A 12,466-nucleotide genomic window follows, 5' to 3' on the forward strand; every position below is an offset into this window, starting at 1 on the left:
CGTCTCACAAAATCAGCTATCTCTGGCTCCTTTGTTTAAATTCAGAACTAATTCCTCAAAACTATGTTAAAGTGGAAATTATAAGGGTTAGGTCTTAAGAGCCAGTCCTTTCCTTTCATCTGGGTTTTTCTCTTTGTTTTGAGACAGGGTTTCACTCTGTTGTCTAGGCTAGAGTGCGGTGTATGATCATGGTGCACTGCAACATCCTTCTGGGCTGAGGCCATCCTCCTGCCTTAGCAACTCCCCATCCCCACCTCCTTACCCCCACACCACACTCCCCTCCCCTGCTACCCAGTAAGCTGGGACAAGTGCTTGCCAGCATGCCTGGCTAATGTTTCTGATTTTTAGTAGAGATGAGCTCTTCCTATGTTGCCCAGGCTTTTTTTCTTTTTTATTTGAGACACAGTCTCGCTCTGTCACCTAGGCTGGAGTGCAGTGGCACGATCTCCGCTCACTGCAAGCTCCGCCTCCCGGGTTCACACCATTCTCCTGCCTCAGCCTCCCAAGTAGCTGGGGCTACAGGCGCCCGCTACCATGCTCGTCTAATTTTTTGTATTTTTAGTAGAGACGGGGTTAGCCAGGATGGTCTCGATCTCCTGACCTTATGATCCGCTCGCCTCGGCCTCCCAAAGTGCTGGGATTACAGGTGTGAGCCACTGCACCTGGCCGCCCAGGCTTTTTTATCTGGGTTTTAATTCCAAAGGATTTCAGAGTTGGTGTCTTTTAAAATTTGGTTGGTATTATGAAGAATATGCCTGCCTGGACAGAAAAAGGATGTCTTGCAGAGGAAATAAAAAGTTGAAGTGAAATCCATGACTATTTTTGTGCATCATTAAAGGCCTGATAATATGGGAGTGGTATTCTGTGAAAATATTTGACAAAAAACCCACTGTATGTTTATGTTAAATAGAATATATTTGATTATTCACAGGAAGAAATTAGAAGTAATCGCATTTTTGGAATGTAAGACTTTACCATTTATACCGATTTTAATATATCATCTGCATGGATTGATTTGGCTAGCATATGTAGTAGCGACTCTTCCTGGAGTGGTTGACAAAAATGATTACTGTTTAATCTTCAGGCTTGTTTAATCTAAATCATTTCTATTTTCTTTAAATACAGCTGGCATCTAAAAATGAAAGGAAAAATGTTTTATAAGTTTTGGGGAAAGACTAACATTCAGTGACAGAACCCCTAAACAGCCAATTTTTGATTACATATGGAAAAGGGGTGCAAAGTAAGCCTATAGATAAGTGAATGCCATAGATAATATGAACACTATATTTTTTTTGTTTGTTTTGAGACAGAGTCTCGCTCGGTTACCCAGGCTGGAGTGCAGCGGTACAATCTCGGCTCACTCTGCCTCCCAAGTTCAAGTGATTCTCCTGCCTCTGCCTCCCAAGTAGCTGGGATTAGAGGTGCTCAACACCATGCCTGGCTAATTTTTGTATTTTTAGTAGAGACAGGGTTTCACCATGATGGCCAGGCTAGTCTCGAACTCCTGACCTCAAGTGATCTATCCACCTCAGCCTCCCAAAGTGCTGGGATTATATTTTTGATAGAGATGGGGTTTTGCCATGTTGTCCAGGCTGGCCTGGAACTCCTGACCTCAAGTGATCCACCCACCTCAGCTTCCCAAAGTGTTGGGATTACAGGTGCAAGCCACCACACCTGGTCTCCAACACTATATTTTAACTTATATTTTTGTTTGTTTCTTTCAACCTTTTTCCCACTAAGGAACACCATGAAGAACAAGGTGGACTGAGTTTCATCTTCCTTGGTTTGGTTGGCAGTTGACAGAATGTAGAAAAAATAATCTGAATAATCCAAAAGTGACTTACCAGCATGGCATAGTTAAGAATTGATAGTATTGGCTGGGTGTGGCGGCTTACACCTGTAATCCCAGCACTTTGGGAGGCTGAGGCAGGTGGATCACCTGAGGTCAGGAGTTCGAGACCAGCCTGACCAACATGGAGAAATCCTGTCTCTACCAAAAATACAAAATTAGCCAGGCGTGGTGGTGCATGTCTGTAATCCCAGCTACTCGGGAGGCTGAGGCAGAAGAATCACTTGAACCCGGGAAGTGGAGGTTGCAGTGAGCCAAGATCGCACCATTGCACTCCAGCCTGGGCAACAAAAGTGAAACTCCGTCTCAAAAAAAAAAAAAAAAAAAAAGAATTGATAGTATTAAGGCAGGCACCCTCTTAATTCAACTATGAGAAAAGCTGGGTCTCAATGGCAGCATATGGAGGCATGCCCTATTGAGTGCCTCCTCGTCCCCAAAGCTGTGTTACAAATAGGCCACGGCATTTATGAACATATCCACGTCCTGAAACGGGACAGAGGTGGCAGCAGCTGTGTCTGCTGTTTGGGATCACGCCAGCAAGTGTAGCATTGGTCCTGGGTCCCAAGTCTAACATTCACTCCTATTCAGTACCTTTTATGAGATCGGCAGTTGAGGATATCAAAATGAATATGAGACAATTCCTGTACTCAAAAGTTCTAGTCAAGTCAAAGGACATGCAAGCAGAGAACTGTAATGCTGTGTCATAGGTGCTATTATGTCAAATGGTACAGTGTGGGCACATGGGAGAAAGCAAGTCAGTTCCTTTTGGGAGACAGAGCAGGAAAGGCTTCAGAGAGGAGGCAGAACTTGAGATGACAGGTGTTTGTGAGGTGGGAACTGAGTAAGTGAGAAAAAAGGAGCTGGAGAAGAACATACCAAGTAGGAGAAGCTGCATGAGCAATAAAAGGAAAGCACAGAAATAACATACCATGCATAAAGGTAGGGAGTCGAACCATGGTTATTAGAGGCTGAGAAAGGTAGTGAGGGGAGGATAGGGAGAAGTTAGTGACTGGATACAAAATTACAGCTAGATAGGAGGAATAAGTCCCAGTGTTCTATAGCACTGCAGGGTAACGAGAGTTAACAGCAATTTTTTAGATATTTTCAAATAGCTAGAAGAGAGGATTTTGAATCCTCCCAAAACAAAGAACTGATGAATGTCTGGAGTGATAGATTTGCTAATTACACTGATTTGATCATCACACGTTGTGTACATGCATGGAAATACTACTCTGTATTGTGTGTGTGTGTGTGTGTGTGTGCATGTGTATATATATATATATATATTTTTAGAAGTTGTCTCTCTCTGTCACCTAGGCTGGAGTGTGGTGGTGAGATCTTGGCTCACTGCAACTTCTGCCTCTTGGATTCAAGCTATTCTCCTGCCTCAGCTGCCCAAGTAAGTGGGATTACAGGCACACGCCACCACACCTGGCTAATTTTCTGTATTTTTAATAGAGACAAGGTTTCACCATGTTGGTCAGGCTGGTCTTGAACTCCTGAACTCAAGTGATCCACCTGCCTCGGCCTCCCAAAGTGCTAGGATTACAGGTGTGAGCCACCATGCCCAGCCTGTATCCTATAAATATGTACAATTAATATGCTAACTAAAAAGAAAAGAAAAGAAAATCACATGTTTAGAAAGCTGCAATCGGTTAGACATGGCTGATATGCATGATGAGAAGGAGAAAGCAGTGAATGGTAAGACTGGATAGGAGGGCCAGAGCCAGATCATAGGGAACTTTATACACCATGCTAAGGAGCTCATATTTGATCCAGAATGTGATTGGGAACCACTGAAGGGCTTTATGCAAGGGAGGGGCATGAAAATATTTTGCTTTTGAAAGATCAAAATATGTCTACTCTATGGAGGATGGCATGAAGGGGACTAAAACTGAAGGCAGAAACAATAATTAGGAGGTGAGTGCAACAGGTCAGATGAGAAATGACAGGGGCTTGAAATGAAGCAGTAGCAGTGGGGATGGAGTAAAGGGGCCCTACAAGGTTAGAGGGAGGGGCTTCCAATTACAGCACCAGCTGAGATGGAAGAACCCTCGTCTGAGGACGGAAGGGAAGGCTAGGTTGCACAGTATGGAAATGTGACTTCAGGAACTCCTATTAAATCTTGTGTTATTGTCAAATTACATGGAAATGTAAGATTATTTATCATGATCATCAAGGTGACCTACCATAGTCATGGACTTTGGATGATTTTCTAAACTTTTCGATCTGTAAGAAATAGAAAGAAAATAATGTAAAAAGGAGGAAGGGGGGACTGAAATAGTGAACATGGTGAGCAAGTATGCCATTATTTAGCATATTTTCCCCTCACTTTCAAGGAGAAATCATCAATTAAGATAGAACTATGAGACCCTCAGAGATTAAGATCAAGCTTTTTGGTATATAACATGTGGATCATTCTCACTTCATTTAAATAAAAACAATGAGGCAGGGGTATGGTGGCTCACACCTGTAATCCCAGCACTTTGGGAGGCCAAGGTGGGTGGATCACTTGAGGTCAGGAGTTCAAGACCAGCTCTGCCAACATGGTGAAACCCTGTCTCTACCAAAAATACAAAGATTACCTGGGCATGGTGGCATGTGCCTGTAACCACAGCTACTCAGGAGGCTAAGGCAGCAGAATTACTTGAACCTGGGAGGCGGAGGCTGCAGTTAGCTAAGATCGTGCCATTGCACTGCAGCCTGGGTGACAGAGTGAGACTTCATCTCAAATAAAAAAATAAATAAAATAAAAAAAAATGAGGCACACTCTCACTACATTTAACATTCCCATAGATTTACTTAAGATACGATTCTGACTGACTTGAAAACTTAATGAATTTACTTGAAAGTCATGAAGAACTAGAGGCAAAAATAAAACATCTGAGGCTATTAAGATACTTGCTTTTATATCCTTATGTCCCGCTATTTCCACTAGTGAAGAGAACTGGCAAAAGCAATGCCATAATTTTGAGAGGCTGCAGAGGTAAGCTGAAGCTTGTTTGCATGCCGAATATACCGAGATCAATTGGGCCAATCATCACAGGCTTCACAGAGGGTGGTGGCTGAAAGCTGATGTAGGTCTGGAGTTTTCTAACAAATGTCTTTCTTGGCTGGAAAGGGTTTTGAGAGCTCTTCTGCCCATCTCACCCCCGAGTAGCTGGGATTACAGGTGCCCACCACCATGCCTGGCTAATTTTTGTATTTTTAGTAGAGATGGGGTTTGGTCTTGAACTCTTGACCTCAAGTGATTCACCGGCCTCAGCCTCCCAAAGTGCTAGGATTACAGGCATGAGCCACTGTGCCCTGCCCATACTGCTGTGTTCTTAATCAACCCCACAGGGTTTGTGCATACACCTTGTAGCATCAGATATTGAGCCTCTTCTAAAAGAGCAGACTGTAAGGCTTAATGTTAGTGTAAGAAAATCTGGTGATAAAATACAGAGCAGGGCAAGTAGTTTCGTTGTAGACAAAAATCTTAGCCCATAATCTTTATAGTTTCTTCCTTAGAGTGACTGTACATTCCATGAGAGCAGGGAATCTGGCTTTCCATTTCAGGTTCTACAAAAAACATTAATCAAGCAACTACTTTATGCTAGGCAAAACATGAAGCACTTTCATATAATATATCTTGTTTACCTTAAATTGAGATAAGAAATAGTTTTTTTTTAAATATCTATCTATCTATCTATCTATCTATCTATCTATCTATTTTTTTGAGACTGAGTCCCACTGTGTTGCCCAGGCTGGAGTGCAGCGGCACAATCTTGGCTCACTGCAACCTCCACCTCCCAGGTTCAAGCGATTCTCCTGCCTCAGCCCCCTAGTAGCTGGGATTACAGGCACGTGCCACCATGCCCAGCTAATTTTTGTATTTTTAGTAGAGACGGGGTTTCACCATGTTGGCCATGCTGGTCTCAAACTCTTGACCTCAGGTGATCCACCCCCCTTGGCCTCCCAAAGTGCTGGGATTACAGGTGTGAGCCACCACCCCCAGCTGTATTATCTATATTTTAAAGATATTAATTTAAAAAAGAGAGGGAAACTTACCTTGGTTTTCTGGCTTTTTCTCTGGGCTTTCTAATTAAATCCTCTAAATGTTTATTTCTCTTTTCCAAACTGAAAGAAGAAACAATTGAATTTTGTGACTAAAACTGACTTTTCTAGACCATGATTTTGTTAGATTCACTAGAGGATTTTAGTAGATAAAAATAGGTAATCTAAGGCCGGGCGTGGTGGCTCAAGCCTGTAATCCCAGCACTTTGGGAGGGCAAGACGGGCGAATCACGAGGTCAGGAGATAGAGACCATCCTGGCTAACACGGTGAAACCCCGTGTCTACTAAAAAATACCAAAAACTAGCCGGGCGAGGTGGCGGGCGTCTGTAGTCCCAGCTACTTGGGAGGCTGAGGCAGGAGAATGGCGTAAACCCGGGAGGCGGAGCTTGCAGTGAGCTGAGATCCGGCCACTGCACTCCAGCCTGGGTGACAGTGAGACTCCGTCTCAAAAAAAAAAAAAAAAAAAAAGGTAATCTAATTATCTATACACTATCCAACCACCTAACCATATAGAAACTTGGGATTCTTTCCTAGCAACTCAAAATTATTCTATCAGTTTTTCCCTTTATAGGTTCCAGTGGTGAAGAAGGAAAGTAGACAGTAGCAAATATATAAAGTAGCATTCAGATATTCTCCCATTTGCTTACACAGTGGTTCACTCATACTGATCCTTCTATCTGAGTAAATCCAATATGATCCTGAGGGTAACATGTTAAAAACAAAACTCCTGGCTAGGCGTGGTGGTTCACACCTGTAACCCCAGCACTTTGGGAGGTTAAGGCAGGTGAATCTCTTGAGCCCAGGAGTTCATGACCAGCCTGGGCAACGTGGCGAAATTCTGTCTCTACAAAAACACAAAAACTAGCTAGGCATGGTGGCACATGCCTGTGATCCCAGCTACATGGGAGACTGAGCTGGGAGGATTTCTTGAGCCCAGGAGGTGGCGGTTGCAGTGAGTCAAAATCATGCCACTGCACTTCAGCCCGCGACAGAGCTAGACTCTGTCTCAAAAAAGAAAAAAAAAAAAAAAAAAAGAAAGAAAGAAAGAAAGAAAGAAAAGAAAAGAAAAGACAAAAAACCCTGAGCTAGAAACAGCTTAACATGCAAAAATATGTGACAGCATTACAGGACCATCACAAACCTATTTTTCTATCCAGGGAGGTTGTATGAGCTTCCCGTGGCTGCTGCAACAAATCAACACAAATTCTGTGGCTTAAAACACATACATTTATTTTCTTCTGGAGGTCAGAAGTCCAAAAGAAGCTTCACTGGCCTGAAATCAAGGTATTGGCAGGGATGTGCAGCCTCTAGAAGTTCGAGAGGAGAATCCTTTGCCTGGCCTCATCCAGCATCTGGAGGCTGTTCTTATTCCTGAGGGGGCTTGGCCCCACATCACACCACCTTTTCTCCCCATTTCCACTGTCAGGTTGACTCTTCTTCTTCTGTCACCAAATCTCTCTCTGCCTCCCCTGTCTTATAAGTACCCTTGGGATTGCATTTAGGGCCCACTCAGATAATCCAAAATAATCTCCGCAACTCAAGATGTAATCACATCTGCAAGGCTCTTTTGCTATATAAGGTAACAGTCACAGTTTCTCATGATTAGAACTTGCATGTCTTTGGGCCATTCCTCAGCCTACTGTAGAGGATAAATAGGCCCTGAGAGGAGATGAAATTCTACCGCAGAGGTCTAAACTCAAATGCCTATAGAAGGGTCAGGCAGGTATGTGAAATGAGCAAAGCCAGCTAAATGGTGATTCAGACAAACCAAAGCGCATACACCCCTAGGCCCTGCCTAAAAGAAGTTGCTACTTAGCTCTTGCCAAATGTTGCCATGTGAGAATGCTGCAGCCATGATTAGATCTTCCTGTCTTACTTATTTTTAAATTTTTATTATTGAGAGACAGAGTCTCACCCTGTCACTCAGTCTGGAATGTAGTGGTGCAATCACAGCTCACTGCAGCCTCAAACTTGCGGGCTGAAGCAATCCTCTCATCTCAGCCTCCTGAGTTAGCTAGGACTGCAGGTGCATGCCACCACACCTGACTAATTGTTTTAATATTTTGTAGAGACAAGAGTCTCGCTATGTTGCCTAGGCTGGTCTTGAACTCCTGGCCTCAAAATATCTTCCTGCCTCAGCCTCCCAAAGTGCTGGGATTGTAGGCATGAGCCACCATGCTCAGCCTACTCTTGTTTTTAAAGAGGAGATAGAAATCTAGATTTTTACAGAATATCTTCCCTTTTCAATTTTGGCAATTAATTTTAAAAATACTTTAAACATTATATGGACAAAACACAAATGCCCCAGAATATAACTTGTAAGTTGTCATTTTGAAACCTATACTCTTTCTTTCAGAGATATCAGGCTTTTGTTTTAAAGGGATAAAGAGAAGTTGTCAAACCCAGGAATAGAAGATAATGTGAAACAACTCTGTGTAAACCAAAAGCCTGAGTCTATCATGCTTAATTATCAGAGAAATAGCATGGAATAAATCTTCTGTATTTCTAGAATTGAAAAGAATGAGTCCAACTCCTGAAGGAGGGAGATACCTAAGGAAAGAAAGTGAAAAGTATTTCCAAGTGTGCAACAAGGCAACAGTGGAATATATTGACACTGTGCTCCTGTGTGTAGAGCTGCGGGCAAATAGCTATAATCTAAGCCTACCTAAATGGAGTCCTTGGTTTATTTTGGAGGAAGTCATGTCCTCCATAGAGGCCATGAGAGAACTCTGCTGAGAGCTAGGCAAGCAAAGCAGCACCACTGAATGGAGTATAATGAGTGCTTTGATTTGCATTTAATGACACGACTGTATTTCTTTCTTGTTTTTCTTTTAAGACAGAGTCTCGATCTGTCACCAAGACTGGAGTGCAGTGGCGCAATCTCAGCTCACTGCAACCTCTGCCTCCCTGGTTCAAGTGATTCTCATGCCTCAGCTTCCCAAGTAGCTGGGATTACAGGTGTGCGCCACCATGATTGACTAATTTTTGTATTTTTAGTAGACATGAGGTTTTGCCGTATTAGCCAGTCTGGTCTTGAACTCCTGGACTCAAGTGATCCTCTCACCTTGGCCTCCCAAAGTGCTGGGATTACAGGCATGAGCCACTGTGCCCAGCTGACATGAATATATTTCATGTGCTTTTTTGCCATACATGTATTTTCTTGGTGGAATCTCTACTAAAATCTTTGTCCATTTTTTATTGGGTTATTTGTTTTCTTATGACTGAGTTTTGAGAGTTCATTACATCTGGATAGAAGTTCTTTAGCAGATACATGATTTGCAGATATGTTCTTCCAGACTATGGCTTGTCTTTGATCTGTTAACAGTGTCTTTAGAAGAGTAGTTTTAGGCTGGGTGAGGTGGCTCACACCTGTACTCCCAGCACTTTGGGAGGTTGAGGTGGGCGGATCACGAGGTCAGGAGTTCAAGACCAGCCTGGCCAACATGGTGAAACCCCATCTCTACTAAAAATACAACAACAAAAAAATTAGCCTGGTGTTGTGGCGTGCGCCTGTAGTCCCAGCTACTTGAGAGACTGAGGCAGCAGAATCACTTGAACCCGGGAGGTGAAGGTTGCAGTGAGCTGAGATTGTGTCACTGCCCTCCAGCATGGTGACAGAGTGAGACTCCGTCTCAAAACAACAACAACAACAACAACAAAACAAACAAACAGCAAAAAAAAGAAGAGCATTTTTAAATTTTGATGAAGTCAAATTTATCAAAATTTTCTCTAATGAATCATACTTTTAGTGACATGTCTAAGAAATTGTTGCCTAACCCAAAGTCATAGCAATTTTCTGTTTCCTTCTAGATGTTTTAAGGTTTTAGCCTTTATCTTTGGGTATACTATCCATTTTGAGTTTACTTTGTATGTAGTGAAGTGTATAAATCAAAGTTAATTTTTTTGAAAATGGGCAATGATTCCAGCACCATTTGTTGAGAAGGTTATCCTTTTTCCACTTTGTTGCCTTTGTATCTTTGTCAAAAATCACTTGTCCATATATGTATGGGTCCATGTCTGCATTCCCTGGTCCGTTCCATTGATTTTTATATTTTTACACCAATGCTACACTGTTTTGATTATTGTAGCTCTATAAAAAGTCTTAGAATCAGAGTTTCCCTCCCATTTTATCCTTCTTTATCAGAGTTCTTTTGGCTATTCTATGCCTTTTGAATTTCCATATGAATTTAGAATCAGCTTGTTAAGTTTATTTAAAATTGGAATTGCACTGAATCAATAAATGAACTTGGGGAAAATCTTAACAAAATGGACCCATGAAAGAGCTATACCTCTCCATTTATTTAACTCTTCTTTACTTTCTCTCAATAATGTGTTGTAATTTTTAGTGTATGAGTCTTTTACATACTTTTGCCAAATTTATCCTTATGTAGTTTATATTTTTGGAGCTATCAGAAATGCTTTTTAATTTCTGATTGTCTGTTGCTAGTATATAAAAAGACAACTGACTTTTACATATTGATATTGGATCCTGCAACCTTGCTAATCTTAATAGTCCTGGTAACTTTTTTGTAGATTCCATCAGATTCTCTACATAGATGATCATGTGTTTGTGAATACATGCAGTTTTGCTTCATGTCCAGTCTGGATGAATTTTATTTTTCTTGCCTGATTGTACTGGACAGAACTTCCAGTACAATGTGAATGTACTGGAATGTCTTGTTCCTGATGATAAGAAAGCATTTAGTCTTTCATCATTAAGTATAACGTTAGTAAGCTTTTGTAGGTGCTCTTTGTCCTAATTGAGAAAGTTCCTTTCTTTTCCTAGGTTGTTTAGGTTTTCTCATGAAGAATGATGTTGGATTTTGTCAAACGGTTTTTCCATCTGTCGAAATTATCATATGCTTTTTCTTTTTTAATTTTTTAAATATGCTAACAATGATGGATACAACTGTTATTATATATAAAGCTGGCCCTTTTTTGCTATATAAGGTAACATTCACAGATTCTAGGGATTAGAACATGGATTCGCCATTTACTTTTACCTGATATTTTTAGCAGTATATACTGTACCCAATTTGTAGTCTTTTATTCCTCACCCCCTTCCACCCTTTCCCCCAAGTCCCCAAAGTCCACTGTATCATTCTTTTTTTTTTTCTTTGTCTTTGTACAATATTTTATTAAAGGTCTTTACAGAGCAACATCCAGACTCCAGAATACAGCTGCCAATGAGACCCTGTTACGCTGTGGGGACTGGTTGGGGCACGACAGGTGGCTCTGGCTCCCCACCCTTCTGTTCTGAGATGGGAGTGGTGGGCAATATCTCATCTTTGTGTTCCATGATGCTCACGTGGTCAGGCAGGGGCTTCTTAGGGCCAGTTTTACCAGTTGGGTCCCAGGGCAGCATGATCTTCACCTTGATGCCCAGCACACCCTGTCTGAGCAACACGTGGCGCACAGCAGTGTCAATGTAGTAGTTAACAGGGTCTCTGCTATGGATCATCAGGCCATCCACAAACTTCATGGATTTAGCCCTCTGTCCTCAGAGTTTCCCAGACACCACGACCTCGCAGCCTTTAGCCCCACTCTCCATGACGAACCACAACACAGCATAGCAGGCCCTCTGCACGGCAAGCCCTCCTAGGGTTTGTAATGCAGACACTCTGCCTGGGCAATGGCACACAGGCCCCTAGCGGCCACCTTTTCAGCATAAAGCTCTACACTGCCCTCTGGAAAGCCAAACCTCTTCTGAACTACAGCAGTCAGTTCCCGAGTCCCGCAGCCCTTCTCACCAAGAACATTCTGTGTTCTGGTGACTAAGGTAATGATTTCTGTCTTGGCTGGTGTAACTCGCACCTCAACTCCAGAGTAGCCATCTTCAGCCAGTTCCTGAGTAAGAAACTCATTCAGTTCAGCTTAGAAGATGCCATCAGTGACAAACTACTTCTTCGAAATTTGCATGGCCATCTTGCCGCCATGCTCCGCCGAAAGGAAAGGCACTGTATCATTCTTATGCCTTTGTGTCCTCATAGCTTAGCTCCCACTTATGAGTGAGAACATATGATGTTTGGTTTTCCATTCCTGGGCTACGTCACTTAGAATAATGGTCTCCAATTCCATCTAGGTTGCTGCAAATGCCATTATTTCATTCCTTTTTATGGCTGAATAGTATTCCCTGGTATATATATACCCCACAATTTCTTTATCCACTCAATGATTGATGGGCATCTGGGCTGGTTCCATATTTTTGTAATTTCAAATTGTGCTGCTAAAAACATGCATATGCAAGTATCTTTTTTGAATAATGACTTCTTGTCCTCTGGGTAGATACCCAGTAGTAGGATTGCTGGATCAAACGGTAGTTCTACTTTTAGTTCTTTAAAGACTCTCCACACTGTTTTCCATAGTGGTTATACTAGTTTACAATTCCACCAGCAGTGTAGAAGTGTTCCCTTTTCACCGCATCCTTGACAACATCTGTTTTTTTTTAATTTTTTGATTATGGCCATTCTTGCAGGAGTAAGGTGGTATCACATTGTGGTTTTGATTTGCATTTCCCTGATCATTAGTGATGTTGAGCATTTTTTCATATGTTTGTTGGT

General features: G+C 42.1%; 1 protein-coding gene and 1 pseudogene across 10 annotated transcripts in view; both read right to left on the minus strand.

Annotated features, from left to right (window-relative positions):
* Positions 1 to 890: 890 nt before the first annotated feature.
* Positions 891 to 12,466, minus strand: part of CAGE1 (cancer antigen 1) — a 60,676-nt gene continuing 49,100 nt past the window's right edge. For 5 of the 9 annotated variants that reach the window (XM_031666894.1, XM_031666896.1, XM_031666891.1 and 2 more), the window contains 3 exons: positions 5,900 to 5,968; positions 4,039 to 4,078; positions 891 to 1,132 (listed from right to left, as the gene is read on the minus strand). In XM_031666894.1, the coding sequence (XP_031522754.1) occupies positions 1,091 to 1,132; positions 4,039 to 4,078; positions 5,900 to 5,968 (151 nt within the window). In that variant the 3' untranslated portion in view covers positions 891 to 1,090. Of the gene's footprint in view, positions 1,133 to 4,038; positions 4,079 to 5,899; positions 5,969 to 12,466 lie in introns of those variants that run through there. The other 4 variants (XM_031666897.1, XM_031666895.1, XR_004184191.1 and 1 more) reach the window with 3 other exon arrangements.
* On the minus strand, positions 11,001 to 11,937 carry LOC101008240 (annotated as a pseudogene). Its single transcript, XR_160504.5, has one exon. The product of XR_160504.5 is annotated as a 40S ribosomal protein S3 pseudogene (transcript).

The sequence above is a fragment of the Papio anubis genome, chromosome 6 (assembly GCF_008728515.1).
Source record: "Papio anubis isolate 15944 chromosome 6, Panubis1.0, whole genome shotgun sequence".
Lineage (NCBI taxonomy): Eukaryota > Metazoa > Chordata > Mammalia > Primates > Cercopithecidae > Papio > Papio anubis.